At 42.2% G+C, this 17,860-nt stretch overlaps 1 protein-coding gene across 1 annotated transcript; it reads left to right on the forward strand.

Annotated features, from left to right (window-relative positions):
- Positions 1 to 329: 329 nt before the first annotated feature.
- LOC115113104 (solute carrier family 22 member 7-like) lies at positions 330 to 14,345 on the forward strand. The gene is made up of 10 exons (XM_029640352.2): positions 330 to 822; positions 945 to 1,048; positions 6,946 to 7,100; positions 7,706 to 7,874; positions 8,130 to 8,253; positions 10,869 to 10,978; positions 11,696 to 11,910; positions 12,131 to 12,239; positions 12,570 to 12,776; positions 13,934 to 14,345. The coding sequence occupies exons 1-10, from the start codon at positions 445 to 447 to the stop codon at positions 14,016 to 14,018; spliced, it is 1,656 nt and encodes a 551-aa protein (XP_029496212.1). The 5' UTR covers positions 330 to 444; the 3' UTR covers positions 14,019 to 14,345.
- Positions 14,346 to 17,860: the final 3,515 nt, after the last annotated feature.

Below are 17,860 nucleotides of genomic sequence, written 5' to 3' on the forward strand. Positions count from 1 at the left end.
TACAAAAAAATTGATATAAATTGTACATTTAAATCATCACTTGAGAGTATAAAAATCACTTTGATGTACAGTGCTTTGCAACCAACAACTTACCGCTGGTTTGGTGCTTGTTCACTGGGACGATTCTAACTGGAACATCCCCCCTTGTAAGCAAGCTACGCAAACCAGCCAATAAGATGCCATGTTGAGTAGGTGAAGGCAAGACAAAACTCAAACCAAAAACCCATTGGCTTAACAATAAAGTGGCAAGGGGAATCACCAATATAACCGTGTTACACTGGTAAATATGTCCTTATCCTACTTTCCAACCTTTATATAACACACATAATGAATGACCAACTGTGAGAAGAGCAGAGGACTAGAGGATTGTCTCTGCAGACAGCATTAGAGGTGGTTGCTGCTACTTTATTGAGTGGTTCTGGCGACTCCAAAGTGCTTTTCAAAATGAAATTTGACAATGTCCTCTCAGAAATCAATGGATTTGGAAAATTCCAAACAATGATCGTCCTGATTCAGAGCCTCTCTCGCATGACCCTGCCATGTCACTTCTTACTGAATAACTTCATAGCTGCTGTGCCCTCTCACCACTGTGACCTCAGCGCTCTGGATGATGAGGGTGTCTTTGGGAATCTGACCCAGGAGCAGAGACTGACTGTCACTATTCCAGTACAGGAAGATGGGACTCCAAGCTCCTGCAAGATGTTCCCAGAACCCCAGTTCCACCTCCTGTCCAACTCCAATGACAGTGACCTAGCTACAGTCCCCTGTCAGAATGGATGGGTATATGACAACAGCACCTTCAAATCCACTCTGGCTACAGAGGTAAGTCTCTTCCTTTTCCAGCTATTTTGCTTTCTAGATGGAAAGCATTGAACATGTTGATCACTTTGTAACTGTTCCGTTGTACTCATGACACCAGGGTTATTGTTATGATCTCTTTTAAGTGGGACCTTGTATGCGATAGAAAAGGGATGAACAAAGCGACAGCCACCATTTTCTTCATTGGAGTAATGTGTGGGGCTCCTTTATTCGGTTTCCTCAGTGACAGGTATGTATGCACCATACAGAAAGGACCCTTACTACTTCACACAAACTTGCGTATACACACCAAGGTTATTATAGTAAACGAAAACTGAAAATAAATAAAGAATAAAATTGGAAAAATAATTTAGTAGAAAAAAAATTAAAACGAAAAAAACATTTGAAAAACTTAACTATACTGAAACTATTATCTATGATGCAGAAAATAACTAAAATAAAATAAAAAAACATCATAAATTATGTTTAGTTTTAGTTGTTTTCTTCTAAACTTTAAGCAGAAATCAAATGTTGACGTTTCAAATAGGCCTAGCTTGTACTAGCTATCAGTAGCTAACAGGGAAGAAATTCGAGGGTGTGCATGGAGCATGAATGGGGCAAGATAGAACAGCTTGTGAAGTTGCTGGAGCCGTTCACAATCCACACCGTCCAACTGGCTGACCAGTGACTGGGCCAAGCTAGAGCAGCTTGTGAAGTTGCTTAAGCCGTTTTCAATCCACATCAACCAACTCCAAAAACTGACAGCCAGTGCAGTGTCTTCTTAACCTTGAGGCAGACTTGCAGTCAACTACGGTTTCAAAACAGTTGGCACAGGTCCTCCTGAAGTCACTGCGTGAGGGCTTTGCATGCATACTGAATCTTCTGGCACTTCGATCCAACCTCTGCAGCAGCTTGTCTGATGGGCCCAAGTGTGTCTGTGGCACTTCGCTCAACAGAGACAGAGACACTGATGAGGGAAGCAGAGTCTTTTTTCCTTCATCAAATCAGAGAGTACAGCTGTGGAGCAGCAGGTCCGCAGGAAGATGCCAGCACAATGAGTCCAGCAAGCATGTCGATCTCAGTGCTTCATGTTTAATATTACATAAACACATGTTTAATATTACATAAACACATGTTTAATATTACATACAAAATAACATTCCATTTTTACATTCCATTTAAGTCATTTAGCAGACGCTCTTATCCAGAGCGACTTACAAATTGGTGCGTTCACCTTATGACATCCAGTGGAACAGCCACTTTACAATAGTGCATCTAAATCTTTTAAGGGGGGTGAGAAGGATTACTTTATCCTATCCTAGGTATTCCTTAAAGAGGTGGGGTTTCAGGTGTCTCCGGAAGGTGGTAACATGTCAAATGTGCCATTTCTTCATTCATCTGTTGTTTTTTCCTCTCTCTATCTGACAGATAAAAGTACTTGATTCTCCTTACATCTACTACTAAAGTTAGAAAAGCATAACATATGCACTATACCCACACGTACACATGGATTTTGTGTCGAAGATATGCTGTAGTAGAGTAGGGGCCTTGGCAGCAGCTAATGGGGATCCATAATAAATACAAAAACATTCTAAAACTACTGATAATACATGAAACAATGTCCCTTTCCTTTGGCTGGAAAATAACTGCATAGTTAAAACTATTTGTATTTATTAAAGATTCCAATTCTCTACACCTCTGCTCTTCTTCGTAATTAATTATGTGTGTTATATAAAAGTTGGAAGGTAGGATAAGGACATAATTATCAGCATTGTGTTAACCATTCATTGATCCTAAGCAGAGATACAGTACCAGCTGATAAAGCGAAAGCTTGATCCCAATAAATGGGATGTTTTTCTTCATTTATTTTTAGGCAAGTACCATAAACTTTCACATTAGAGGTGCTGAAGTGATAAATCGGTAACACTTTATTTGGAAAATCCTAAATCAATGTTTAGTTTGTAGATGTTCATTAACTCTCAACACGTGTCTGTGCCTGTGTGTGTGTCTCTTCAAAGTCCTCAATGTCCATAAGGTTTATTTTTATATATTTAAATATGATTCTACTGCTTGCATTAGTTACATGATGTGGAATAGTGTTCTATATAGCCATGGCTCTATGTAGTACTGTGCACCTCCAATAGTCTGTTCCTGACTTGAGGATTGTGAAGAGATCTTTGGTGGCACGTCTTTTGGGGTATGAATGGGTGTCTGAGCTGTGTGCTAGTATTTTAAACAGACACCTCGGTGCATTCAGCATGTCAACACTTCTTACAAAAACAAGTTGTGATGAAGTCAATCGCTCCTCCACTTTGAGCAATGAGAGATTTACATACATATTATTAATATTAGCTCTCCGTGTACATTTTAAGGGCCAACTGTTGTGTCCTGTTTTGAACCAATTGTAATTGTCAGAGGTCCCTATTTGTGGCACCTGACCACATGACTGAACAGTAGTCCAGGTGCTACAAACTAGAGCCTGTAGGACCTGCCTTGTTGATAGTGTTGCAAAAAGGCAGAGCTGCGCTTTATTATCGACAGCTTCTCCCCATCTTAGCTACTATTGTATGTTTTGATCATGACAGTCACATCAACTTGCTCAATTTCCACAAAATGTATTACAAAATGTAGTTGAGGTTTAGGGTTTAGTGAATGATTTGTCCCAAATGCAATGCTCTTAGTTTAATTTTTTAAATATTTTTAGGACTAACTTATTTTGCCACCCTTCTGAAACAAACTGCGGCTCTTTGTTAAGTATTGCAGTGATTTCACTCACTGTAGCAGCTGACATGTATAGTGTTGAGTCATCCGTATACATAGACACACTGACTTTACTCAAGGCCAGTGGCATGTCATTAATAAAGATTGAAAAAAGTAAGGGGCCTAGACAGCTGCCCTGGGGAAATCCTGATTCTAGCTGGATTATGTTGGAGAGGCTTCCATCAAAGAACACCCTCTGCGTTCTGTTAGACAGGTAACTCTTTATCCAATATAGCAAGGGGTGTAAAATCATAACACATACATTTTTCCTGCAGTAGACTATGATCGGTAATGTCAAAGCCGCACTGAAGTCTAACAAAACAGCAATATCTCTCAGCCTATTATTTGTGTAAGTGCTGTCCTTGTTGAATGTTCTTCCTTATAAGCATGCTGAAAGTCTGTTGTCAATTTGTTTACAGTAAAATAGCATTGTATCTGGTCAAACACAATTTTTCCCAAATGCTTACTAAGGGTTGGTAACAGGCTGGTTGGTTGGCTATTTGAGACACTACTTGGGTAGTGGTATTACTTTTGCTTCCTTCCAGGCCTGACAGAACACACTTTCTAGTTGGCTTAGATTGAAGATATACAGTTGAAGTCAGAAGTTTACATACACCTTAGCCAAATACATTTAAATTCAGTTTTTCACAATTTCTGAAATGTAATCCTAGTAAAAATTCCCTGTCTTAGGTCAGTTAGGATAACCACGTTATTTTAAGAATGTGAAATGTCAGAATAATAGTAGTGAGAATGATTTATTTCAGCTTTTATTTCTTTCATCACATTTCCAGTGGGTCAGACGTTTACATACACTGAATTAGTATTTGGTAGCATTGCCTTTAAATTGTTTAACTTGGGTCAAACGTTTCGGGTAGCCTTCCACAAGCTTCCTACAATAAGTTGGGTGAATTTTGGCCCATTCCTCCTGACCGAGCTGGTGTAACTGAGTCAGATTTGTAGGCCTCCTTGCTCGCACACGCTTTTTAAGTTCTGCCCACAAATTTTCTATAGGATTGAGGTCAGGGCTTTGTGATGGCCACTCCAATACTTTGACTTTGTTGACCTTAAGCCATTTTGCCACAACTTTGGAAGTATGCTTGGGGTAATTGTCCATTTGGAAGACCCATCTGCGACCAAGCTTTAACTTCCTGACTGATGTGTTGAGATGTTGCTTCAGTCCCTCCTGCAGCAAAGCACCCCCACAACATGATGCTGCCACCCCTGTGCTTCACGTTGGGATGGTGTTCTTCGGCTTGCAAGCCTTCCTCTTTTTCCTCCAAACATAACGATGGTCATTATGGCCAAACAGCTCTAGTTTTGTTTCATCAGACCAGAGGACATTTCTCCAAAAAGTACGATCTTTGTCCCCATGTGCAGTTGCAAACCATAGTCTGGCTTTTTTAGAGCAGTGGCTCTTTGTTAGAGCAGTGGTTTTGGAGCAGTGGCTTCTTCCTTGCTGAGCCGCTTTTCAGGTTGCTGTGGATATAGATACTTTTGTACTTTTTTCCTCCAGCATCATCACAAGGTCCTTTGCTGTTGTTCTGGGATTGATTCGCACTTTTCGCACCAAAGTAGGTTCATCTCTAGGAGACAGAACGCGTCTCCTTCCTGAGCTGTATGACGACTGCGTTGTCCCAATGTGTTATTTACTTGTGTACAATTGTTTGGACAGACGAACGTGGTACCTTCAGGCGTTTGGAAATTTGTGGTCTACAATTTATTTTCTGAGGTCTTGGATGATTTCTTTTGATTTTCCCATGATGTTAAGCAAAGAGGCACTGCATTTGAAGGTAGGCCTTGAAATATATCCACAGGTACACCTCCAATTGACTCAAATTATGCCAATTAGCCTATCAAAAGCTTTTAAAGCCATGACATCATTTTCTGGAATTTTCCAAGCTGTTTAAAGGCACAGTCAACTTAGTGTACGTCAACTTCTGGCCCACTGGAATTGTGATACAGTGAATAATAAGTGAAATAATCTGTCTGCAAATAATTTTTGGAAAAATTACTTGTGTCATGCACAAAGTAGATGTCCTAACCGAATTGCCAAAACTATAGTTTGTTAACAATAATTTTGTGGAGTGGTTGAAAAATGTGTTTAATGACTCCAACCTAAGTGTATGTAAACCATACAGTTTAAGTCAGAAGTTTACATGCACTAAGGTTGGACAATTGTTTAAAGACAGATTATTTCACCTATAACTCACTGTATCACAATTCCAGATGTATTTGGCTAAGGTGTATGTAAACTTCAACTGTATTTTTTAGCCAGACAAGTCAATTAAGAACAAATTCTTATTTACAATGACTGCCTACTCCAGCCAAACCCTAACGACACTGGGCCAATTGTGTGCCGCATTATGGGACTCCCAATCACAGCCAGTTTTAATACAGCCTGGAATTGAACCAGGGTCTGTAGTTAAGACTCCAGCACTGAGATGCAGTGCCTTAGACTGCTGCGCCACTCGGGAGCCCTCTAGCAAATCGGAGAGGCAATATCATTTGCTATTATTCTCAGTAATTTTCCATCCGAGTTGTCAGACCCCGCTGGCTTGTCATTTTTGATAGACAGCAATAATTTTTTCATCTCTTCTACACTCACTTTACGGACTTCAATGCTTGTCTTTCATAATTTGATCAGTTCTACTTGTATGTGTAGTGTTAGAATTTGTTGCTGGCATGTCATGCTGAAGTTTTCTAATCTTGCCAATGAACAATCATTAAAGGAATTGGCAATATCAGTGGGTTTTGTGATGAATGAGCCATCTGATTTAATGAATGATGGAGCTGAGTTTGCCTTTCTACCCAAAATGACAATTAAGGTGCTCCAAAGCTTTATATCATTCCTCTTTTCCTCTTTTAGTTTCTTCTTTTTATTCAGTTTAGTCAGATGATTTCTCAATTTGCATTACGTTTTCCAATCGGTTGTGCAGCCAGACTTATTTGCCATTCCTTTTGCCTCATCCCTCTCAACCATACAATTTTTCAATTCCTCATCAATCCACAGGGATTTAACTGTTTTCACAATAAAAAAAAATGTAAACGGGGCATGCTTATTAGTAACTGGATTAAGCAATTTCATAAATATGTCAAGTGCAGTGTCTGGATCCTCATTACACACCATGGACCAACAAATCTTTATTTCATACAACATAGGAACCATTACAAAACTTCTTGCATGACCTCTTATACACTATATTAGGTCCAGACTTTGGTGTTCAATTGAATCCTTTACAGAAATGAAATATTCTGATAGTGTCTAGTGTTTAATACCATATTGTTGTGTTTCACTTAGCTGCATTGTGTATAGAAATATGGCAACACTACATTATGATATACTGTACTGATAATTGCCTTTATAATATTTTATTTTTCTCTGAACAGATTCGGCCGGAGGGCAATGCTGATGGTGGCTTACCTAGCAACTATGGTGTTTGCTTTTACCAGTGCCTTCTCCACCTCCTATGTCATGTTTTGTATCATGAGATTTTTCACCGGAGTGACACTATCTGGAATAAGCATAATCTCCATTGTACTCAGTGAGTTAGTCCCTGATTGCGCTTTGTATTGTATCGTGTTATACATATTAAAGTGTTATACAGGTAGCCTAGCAATTAAGAGCGTTGTGCCAGTAACTGAAAGGTCACTGGTTAAAATCCCAGAGCCGACTAAGTGAAAAATCTTGAGCAAGGCACTTAATCTTAATAGCTCCTGTAAATGCTCTTGACAAGAGTGTCTGGTAAAATGTATAATGCTATTATAGTCTCCCTCTATAAAAGGTTTTAGACCTCAAGGGAATTGATCTTGGTTCAATTTTGGGTTAAATGAAATACACTGGGATTTCATAAATTATTCATATTAAAAGGTTGATGATTGATTTAGTGATATATTGCATGACTGAATGATCTTTTCTGTTCCTGCTGTAGCTTCTATGAATATTCAACTTGTTCAACATGAACTTTGACTGTAGAGGCACTCTGCAAATTATGTTGAGACAAATCTGAAAGTAAACACAAAAAAATGGTTGCTTGGTATCAACATCAGTTGCTTTACATTATATGTAAGTGTTAGCATAAAAATCGGTATTTACTTTAACATTCAAATATAATTAATTCTAAACTCTCTTTCTTGGACATATCTACAGGTGTGGAATGGTTTGACATTCAACACAGGACATTTGCTGGAGTGATAGTAAGCCTGGATTGGACAGGTGGAAACATGCTGCTAGCTAGCATTGCATACTTTGTGAACGACTGGAGGTGGCTGACCATAGCAGTTACCTCGCCTCTTGTCTTGGCTGTCATTACCTGGTGGTACACAACCCATTTTACTTTGATGTTATGTGTTATACTTGGTTTGATGAGTTCAATGTTAAAACTTGTCCGGTGGTAAAACATGTAAAGGTAAAACTTGTTGAAATGTTTGTGGATGTAATGGTGAAGTCAGACCTTACTATTACTAAGGGTATATATATCTACTAAAAGGAAAGGTTTCTAACAACATAACATTATTGTTAGAGACCATCTGGTGGCCTTGCCTGGTGTCAACAGGGATCTGTGCCATTGCAGGTGGCTTCCAGAGTCTGCTAGGTGGCTCTTAGCGAATGGAGAAAAAGAAAAAGCCCATTTCTACCTGGAGAAATGTGCCAAGATGAACAACAGATCCAAGTGTATGGCTGAGATCACACCACAGGTACATTTAATGCTCACATATGTGGTATCATGTTAGGATAGCCTTAGTCTCAACAGGGCATCTTTTAATCACAAGTCCTGCTGAGACTGAGACTGTCTGTCACGACTTCCACCGAAGTCTGGCTCCTCTCCTTGTTCAGGCAGCGTTTGGCTGTCGGCGTCGCCGGTCTTCTAGCCATCGTCAATCCCCTTTTCATTTTCCATTTGTTTTGTCTTGTTTTCTTACACACCTGGTTTTCATTTCCCTCATTAATTGTTATGTATTTAACCCTCTGTTCCCCCCCATGTCTTTGTGGGGAATTGTTTGTTGTAAGTGCTTGTGCACATGTTTACTGGTGCGCGATGGGTGTTGTGCCCATGTTTGTTATTCTTTATGCCGTTGGTTTTGCAATTAAACTGCTCCTGCTATTACCTAGTTCTGCTCTACTGCGTGTGACTTCCCTGCCACCAGTTACGCACGCCTTACAGAATTCCCCACCTTGAAAATGGAGTCAGCAGGAGCAGGTGCCCCTAGTATAGGGGTTGAGGAGTGCATCCATGAGCAAGCAGCAATGATCCACCATCTCGGCACCGCCATGGACCGAGTCGTCCAAAACATAGATCGCTGGGAGAGACAGGGAGTTCATCCAGCGCCTCCACCAGCACAACCAGGGCATCCACCACTCGCCTCCTCTTCACCCGGTCCCAGTGGGATTCGTCTCGCCCTTCCCCGGGAGTACGACGGGACGGCTGCACGCTGCCAGGGTTTCCTATTGCAGCTAGATCTCTACCTGTCAACCGCTCACCCCGGCTCCTTCGGGCCGTGAGAGAGTGTCCACACTCGTCTTGTGCCTCTCAGGGAAAGCCCTGGAGTGGGCCAATGCCGTGTGGGGAGAAGGAGATGTGGCGCTGGACCATTTAGAGGATTTCACCCGCCGTTTCCAGGCAGTCTTCGACCACCCGCCGGAGGGTAGAGCGGCGGGGGAACATCTCTACCATCTGAGGCAGGGGACGAGGAGCGCTCAGGAGTTCGCCATGGACCTTTGGACCCTGGCCACCGGCGCGGGATGGAACGACAGGGCCCTGATCGACCACTATTGCTGTAGTTTGCGCGAGGACGTCCGTCGGGAGTTGGCCTGCAGGGACATCACCCTCACCTTCGACCAGCTGGTGGACCTGTCCATTCGGTTGGATAACCTGCTGGCTACCCACGGACGTCCAGAGCAGGGTCTGTCGGGTCCATGTCACTTTTTCTGAGTTTTCCCCGCATTCCCAGCATAAGGCGCTCTTCAATTCAGGCGCGGCTGGGAGTTTTATAGACCGATCGTTCGCCCATAGTTTAGGGATCCCCATTGTTCCCGTGAATGTGCCCTTCCCTGTTCACACCATAGACAGTCGACCATTAGGGTCAGGGTTGATTAGGGAGGCCACCGCTCCCCTGGGCATGGTGACTCAGGTGGTTCACAAGGAGAGAATCAGTCTCTTCCTCATTGACTCTCCTGCGTTTCCCATGGTGCTAGGCCTACCCTGGTTAGCCTGTCATGACCCCACTGTTTCCCCACTGGAAACGGAGGGCTCTCACGGGATGGTCGCGAGAGTGCTCGGGGAGATGTTTAGGGGTTTCCGATGGTGCGACTACGGTGGAAAGTCCAGACCAGGTCTCCACTGTGCACATCCCCCCAGAATATGCCGATTTGGCTCAATTACCACTCCATCGACAGGGGGATTGTGCGATAAATCTCCTAGTAGACGCCGCACTTCCCAGGAGTCACGTGTATCCCCTGTCACAGCGGGAGACGGCGGCTATGGAAACATGTCTCCGAATCCCTGCGTCAGGGGTACATTAGGTCCTCCACTTCACCCTCAAGTTTCTTTTTTGTGAAGAAGAAGGAGGGAGGTCTGCGCCCGTGTATTGACTATCGAGGTCTAAACCAGATCACTGTGAGGTACAGTTACCTGCTACCGCTCATAGCCACAGCGATTGAGTCAATGCACGGGGCGCGCTTCTTCACCAAACTAGATCTCAGGAGCGCTTACAACCTGGTGCGTGTCTGGGAGGGAGACGAGTGGAAGACTGCTTTCAGTACTACCTCAGGGCATTATGAGTACCTCGTCATGCCATACGGGTTGATGAATGCTCCATCAGTCTTCCAAGCCTTTGTAGATGAGATTTTCAGGGACATGCACGGGCAGAGGTTAGTGGTATAAATTGATGACATTCTGATATACTCCGCTACATGCGCCAGCATGTGTCCCTGGTGCGCAGGGTGCTTGGTCGTCTTTGTGGGGAATTGTTTGTTGTAAGTGCACATGTTTACTGGTGTGCGATGGGTGTTGTACCCATGTTTGTTATTCTTTATGCTGTTGGTTTTGCAATTAAACTGCTCCGACTATTACCTAGTTCTGCTCTCCTGTGTGTGACTTCCCTGACACCAGTTACGCACCCCTTACACTGTCCTAATATCGACACCATACTCAGAAAATGCTGCTCATTTTAGCATGCGTGGCTTCATGACAATGGTGAAACTAATACCTTATACCAACTAATACCAGGTGAACCTATTCTGAGCCATCTTGGTAAGCAAATAAGATAAACCTAGAAATGTATACAGACATGCCTTTTTTGGTTGCCCACAGACTCTTACGAATGCAGTAAGAGTTAAAGATGAGGAGAAGAAGTACGGTTTTGTGGACCTTGTGAGAACTCCAAATATAAGGAAACTTTCCATTTGCACAGGAATACTATGGTAAGTAGGGGAAAACACTTTTGGATCTCATCAAGGTCTGATGCCATAGAATTAATCTTAAATGCACTTAAAAAGGGAAACTCCACTTAAAAACAATCTTTTAGTATTTTTTTCATTAGCCCACATCATTGGCCACATGCAAAACACATCATCACGGTAATGTGGCCAGTGACACTTTGCTTCTTGAAAGTCCAATATGTTGAAAACTTGACTGCTGACATACAAAACATTTTGGGACTGTATCAACACTGGACTAATGAAAATAATATATTTTTGAGTAGAGTTTCCCTTTAATGTTTTCTCTCCAACTTGTCTGGCTGTCAAATTTACAGGAGCAACATGTACTATTTTCGTCATCATTTCCATTTCTTCAAGGTTCTTAAAGGACACAGAAATAGAAACGCCTAAAATGGCTTAGTACTGCTTCTTACCTTATCATAATCAATTTGGCCATCCATTGGGCCATCCACAGGAGGTTGGTGGCACCTTAATTGGGGTGAACGGGCTCGTAGTAATGACTGGAGCGGAATTGGTGGAATGATATCAAATACATCAAACAAATGGGTTCAAGGTGTTTGATATCATAGGCCATTATTATGAGCCTTTCTCCTATCAGCAGCCGCCACTGATTTGGCTCTAGTTGAAGGTGGAAATGTTACATGTATATCCTTTAGAAGTATTTTTGTTCTTAAGTTTCTTATTTTCTTCGACCTGTAGGTATGGAGTTGCATTTACATACTACGGCATCAGCTTGAACATCACTGGGTTTGGCATGAATGTCTACTTCACACAGTTCATATATGCTGCCATCGAGTTGCCTGGAAAGATTATGGTCTATTATTTCTTGAACAAGTTTGGCCGAAAACCTGGACAGGTTGGGACATTGCTTTTGACTGGAACCTGTGTCTTCATCAACATATTTGTTCCTCAAGGTATTTGTTGGTTCCTGAAAGATATTGTTAGCAAATAATGGGTTTTCACTTTACTTATGTTTTACTTACTTACCTACTTACTTACAATTTGAGTTTCTTGTGGAACGTATGCCATCGACGCAGTTTGTTTTCTTTGTGCACTTGCATTTTGAGCCCTGGGGGGTATTTTTGAGTTGTTAGCCTTAGATTCAGTCATCCATGTTTTCATATTTTCACTTAGGTTTGTGGGTGTTTCGTACCATCGTGGGTCTTTTTGGGAAAGGCCTGTCTGAAGCATCCTTCACAATAATGTTCCTTTATACCACTGAGCTCTACCCAACAGTAGTTCGGTGAGTGACCAATAAACTACCATATCACATAGTGTTCACTTAATGTAATCACCTGTAGTCTTGGTGTGCATTCAGTGAGGTGAAATGTCTTTCACAATGTTGCAGATAGAAATGTAACAAATAGAGCTAACACGACTCCTACTTGACAGACAATCAACTCTGTTCTACACAAAAAATGATATCTAAACATTCTGTAATGTTATTGCCTCCTTATAACACACATTGTTGAAGTGAAGTTTCCAATGTAATTATACTGACAGATTATCATAATTTTTTGCACAAATCTGTCCTCTTTTGAACTCTAAATTACTTTTTTGCTTGGTCCCTCAGGCAGAACGGCGTTGGCTACACCTCTTTTGTGGGTCGGCTAGGCGTGTCCATCGCTCCCCTCATCGCCCTATTGGACGTTGTGTGGGAGCTCCTCCCTGCTGTGATATATGCCTTGGTGGCTGTTGGTACCGGACTAGTGGCTTTGCTCCTCCCAGAAACACTCAATGTTCGCCTGCCAGAGTTCATCGAGGACATAGAAAAACCAAGGTAGAGCAGGAATTGTATTTGGTAATACTGTGTCTAAAGCATCTAGGTACTGTATATGATTGATTGATTATTTATTTTATTTCAGTTTCAGACACCATTTAGTGCCCAGCCCATATGGGCCTATAAGACACAATCAAGTGCTTGTGAAGAAAAGGGGAAACAAATACAGTTTATAAAAAATAATGCAGTTATATAATGCATTGTAAAACTTGCCATGGGCCTGAATATAAGAAATTATAAAGGCTCATGCATGCTTATAACAAGTTGTAAACATTATACCTATGCCCATGCTTTAACCAATTCTTTATAAAGGCTCACACATGCTTATAACAAGTTATAAAGCATTATAAACTGGGTGGTTCGAGCCCTGAATGCTGATTGGCTGAAAAGCCGTGGTATATCAGACCGTCTACCACGGGTATAACAAAAATTTATTTTTACTGCTCTAATTACGTTTGTAACCAGTTTATAATAGCAATAAGGCACCTCGGGGGTTTGTGGTATATTGCCAATATACCACGGTTAAGGGCTGTATCCAGGCACTCCGCATTGCGTCGTGCTTAAGAACAGCCTTTTAGCCATGGTATATTGGAAATATACCACATCCCCGTGGGGCCTTATTGCATAACTCTAAACCAGTTAGTTTGAGTCCTGGATGCTGATTGGCTGAACAGCATTTCAGCTATGTGTATATCAGACAATATACCACAGGTATGACACAGAAATACTTGTTTACTGTTCTATTTACGTTGGTAACCAGTTTATAATAGCAATAAGGCATCTTGTGGGTTTGTGGTATATGGCCAATATACCACGGCTAAGGGCTGTATCCAGGCACTCCACTTCGCGTTGTGCATAAGAACAGCCCTTTGCCATGGTGTTACTGGCCAATATACAACACCCCTTGAACTTTATTGCTTAATTATATCCATGCCAATGCATAAACTGAATTTTTATGAAGGCTCATACATGCTTATAACAAGTTATAATGCATTATACCTATGCCAAGGCTTAAACCGATTCTTTACAACGGCTCATAACAAGTCATACAGTATTATATGTATACGCTTTAAGTAAAGGTTACCCATTATTTAATCAGTATTCAGAATTGGACAAATGGCCATGTAACATCTAATTGCACCTTTCATGCTTTGCAGAGCGGAACTGGATGGAGAGAGTGGCAATCCACTGAAGCAAGCTGATGAAAACACGAATGGAAATGGAACAGTTGAGGTTACATGAATCCACGCAGAGATCCTATTAGATTATAAAAGGATTAGTTATGTAGTTATATGTGAATCCATGTCACTCAGAGAGACAGTAGTTTTCAAGCAAGTGCATGATAGATGGACAGAGCAGAATATCTACCTAGAAGAAATATAATGGATGGACCAAAAATGGATGGATGGACTATTACTTACCTGTTTATTACTTGGTGAAAGATAGATGAATTGTAGCCCATTTTTCTTACATGGTCATTATTGAATCTACTGTTTTGCTCTTCATAAATACTGGTGTTTGTGTGTCTTACTATGTGGCTTTGCAATAAATCAAATCAAATCAAATGTATTTATATAGCCCTTCGTACATCAGCTGATATCTCAAAGTGCTGTACAGAAACCCAGCCTAAAACCCCAAACAGCAAACAATGCAGGTGTAAAAGCACGGTGGCTAGGAAAAACTCCCTAGAAAGGCCAAAACCTAGGAAGAAACCTAGAGAGGAACCAGGCTATGTGGGGTGGCCAGTCCTCTTCTGGCTGTGCCGGGTAGAGATTATAACAGAACATGACCAAGATGTTCAAATGTTCATAAATGACCAGCATGGTCGAATAATAATAAGGCAGAACAGTTGAAACTGGAGCAGCAGCACAGTCAGGTGGACTGGGGACAGCAAGGAGTCATCATGTCAGGTAGTCCTGGGGCACGGTCCTAGGGCTCAGGTCCTCCGAGAGAGAGAGAAAGAAAGAGAGAATTAGAGAGAGCATATGTGGGGTGGCCAGTCCTCTTCTGGCTGTGCCGGGTGGAGATTATAACAGAACGTGGCCAAGATGTTCAAATGTTCATAAATGACCAGCATGGTTGAATAATAGTAAGGCAGAACAGTTGAAACTGGAGCAGCAGCATGGCCAGGTGGACTGGGGACAGCAAGGAGTCATCATGTCAGGTAGTCCTGGGACATGGTCCTAGGGCCCAGGCCAGTTGAAACTGGAGCAGCAGCATGGCCAGGTGGACTGGGGACAGCAAGGAGTCATCATGTCAGGTAGTCCTGGGGCATGGTCCTAGGGCTCAGGTCCTCCGAGAGAGAGAAAGAAAGAGAGAAGGAGAGAATTAGAGAACGCACACTTAGATTCACACAGGACACCGAATAGGACAGGAGAAGTACTCCAGATATAACAAACTGACCCTAGCCCCCCGACACATAAACTAATGCAGCATAAATACTGGAGGCTGAGACAGGAGGGGTAAGGAGACACTGTGGCCCCATCCGAGGACACCCCGGACAGGGCCAAACAGGAAGGATATAACCCCACCCACTTTGCCAAAGCACAGCCCCCACACCACTAGAGGATATCTTCAACCACCAACTTACCATCCTGAGACAAGGCCGAGTATAGCCCACAAAGATCTCCGCCACGGCACAACCCAAGGGGGCGCCAACCCAGACAGGCCGACCACAACAGTGAATCAACCCACCCAGGTGACGCACCCCCCCAGGGACGGCATGAGAGAGCCCCAGTAAGCCAGTGACTCAGCCCCGTAACAGGGTAGAGGCAGAGAATCCCAGTGGAAAGAGGGGAATCGGCCAGGCAGAGACAGCAAGGGCGGTTCGTTGCTCCAGAGCCTTTCCGTTCACCTTCCCACTCCTGGGCCAGACTACACTCAATCATATGACCCACTGAAGAGATGAGTCTTCAGTAAAGACTTAAAGGTTGAGACCGAGTTTGCGTCTCTGACATGGGTAGGCAGACCGTTCCATAAAAATGGAGCTCTATAGGAGAAAGCCCTGCCTCCAGCTGTTTGCTTAGAAATTCTAGGGACAATTAGGAGGCCTGCGTCTTGTGACCGTAGCGTACGTGTAGGTATGTACGGCAGGACCAAATCAGAGAGATAGGTAGGAGCAAGCCCATGTAATGCTTTGTAGGTTAGCAGTAAAACCTTGAAATCAGCCCTTGCTTTGACAGGAAGCCAGTGTAGAGAGGCTAGCACTGGAGTAATATGATCAAATTTTTTGGTTCTAGTCAGGATTCTAGCAGCCGTATTCAGCACTAACTGAAGTTTATTTAGTGCTTTATCCGGGTAGCCGGAAAATAGAGCATTGCAGTAGTCTAACCTAGAAGTGACAAAAGCATGGATTAATTTTTCTGCATCATTTTTGGACAGAAAGTTTCTGATTTTTGCAATGTTACGTAGATGGAAAAAGCTGTCCTCGAAATGGTCTTGATATGTTCTTCAAAAGAGAGATCAGGGTCCAGAGTAACGCCGAGGTCCTTCACAGTTTTATTTGAGACGACTGTACAACCATTAAGATTAATTGTCAGATTCAACAGAAGATCTCTTTGTTTCTTGGGACCTAGAACAAGCATCTCTGTTTTGTCCGAGTTTAATAGTAGAAAGTTTGCAGCCATCCACTTCCTTATGTCTGAAACACATGCTTCTAGCGAGGGCAATTTTGGGGCTTCACCATGTTTCATTGAAATGTACAGCTGTGTGTCATCCGCATAGCAGTGAAAGTTTACATTATGTTTTGAATAACATCCCCAAGAGGTAAAATATATAGTGAAAACAATAGTGGTCCTAAAACAGAACCTTGAGGAACACCGAAATTTACAGTTGATTTGTCAGAGGACAAACCATTCACAGAGACAAACTGATATCTTTCCGACAGATAAGATCTGAACCAGGCCAGAACATGTCCGTGTAGACCAATTTGGGTTTCCAATCTCTCCAAAAGAATGTGGTGATCGATGGTATCAAAAGCAGCACTAAGGTCTAGGAGCACGAGGACAGATGCAGAGCCTCGGTCCGTTGCCATTAAAATGTCATTTACCACCTTCACAAGTGCCGTCTCAGTGCTATGATGGGGTCTAAAACCAGACTGAAGCATTTCGTATACATTGTTTGTCTTCAGGAAGGCAGTGAGTTGCTGCGCAACAGCCTTCTCTAAAATTTTTGAGAGGAATGGAAGATTCGATATAGGCCGATAGTTTTTTATATTTTCTGGGTCAAGGTTTGGCTTTTTCAAGAGAGGCTTTATTACTGCCACTTTTAGTGAGTTTGGTACACATCCAGTGGATAGAGAGCCGTTTATTATGTTCAACATAGGAGGGCCAAGCACAGGAAGCAGCTCTTTCAGTAGTTTAGTTGGAATAGGGTCCAGTATGCAGCTTGAAGGTTTAGAGGCCATGATTATTTTCATCATTGTGTCAAGAGATATAGTACTAAAAGACTTGAGCGTCTCTCTTGATCCTTGATCCTAGGTCCTGGCAGAGTTGTGCAGAATAAATCTGTGTTCTATACATACGTTTCCTGTACTATGTTATCCTAACTGGGTTAGAACTGGGTTCCTTAAACTCCTATCACGAGTTGTAACTTGTATTTTGGATAATTCTGACTGTGTATTGTTTTTATTTCCATGCAGTTAAATACGTTTATTGTAGTGGCACGATCAATAGAACAAAACATTTTAAAAATGGTGATGTGTTTCAGCATATCTAGCCTTCGTCTCATTTCCCGTTGGTCTAAAAACTTGGGTGGGAACAAGCCTGAGTCCCAGCCTGTTGGTGCCATCATGCTGTCAAGTACTTGTCACTCATTGCCATGGTATGTTTGGCTTGACAATGAGCAATGGAGTTTGAAAAGCACAGACATCATGTTCCATTCTCTTTTTGAACTGTTCACATATTAGTGAATTCCTGAAACTTTGAAATGGTGAAATATTCTTTAGTTGCTCAAGCAACTACTTGCTGTCAATGCATCACCTATTAATGTATAAAAAAGCATTCTTTAACAAGCAGAAGTGGTTAATTAAAAAAAAAATTGCACAGTAAAAGATTGATCTGTTTCGCAAGGTTTAACTAACAATG

The sequence above is a fragment of the Oncorhynchus nerka genome, linkage group LG28 (genome assembly GCF_034236695.1).
Source record: "Oncorhynchus nerka isolate Pitt River linkage group LG28, Oner_Uvic_2.0, whole genome shotgun sequence".
NCBI lineage: Eukaryota > Metazoa > Chordata > Actinopteri > Salmoniformes > Salmonidae > Oncorhynchus > Oncorhynchus nerka.

Bases quoted from the DNA above. Each gene is read 5' to 3' on its own strand.
- LOC115113104 (XM_029640352.2), top strand. From the start codon at position 445: ATGAAATTTGACAATGTCCTCTCAGAAATCAATGGATTTGGAAAATTC. The intron at 10,979-11,695 runs GTAAGTAGGGGA...TTCGACCTGTAG, and splicing joins ATTTGCACAGGAATACTATG to GTATGGAGTTGCATTTACAT. The intron at 12,240-12,569 runs GTGAGTGACCAA...TTGGTCCCTCAG, and splicing joins CTCTACCCAACAGTAGTTCG to GCAGAACGGCGTTGGCTACA.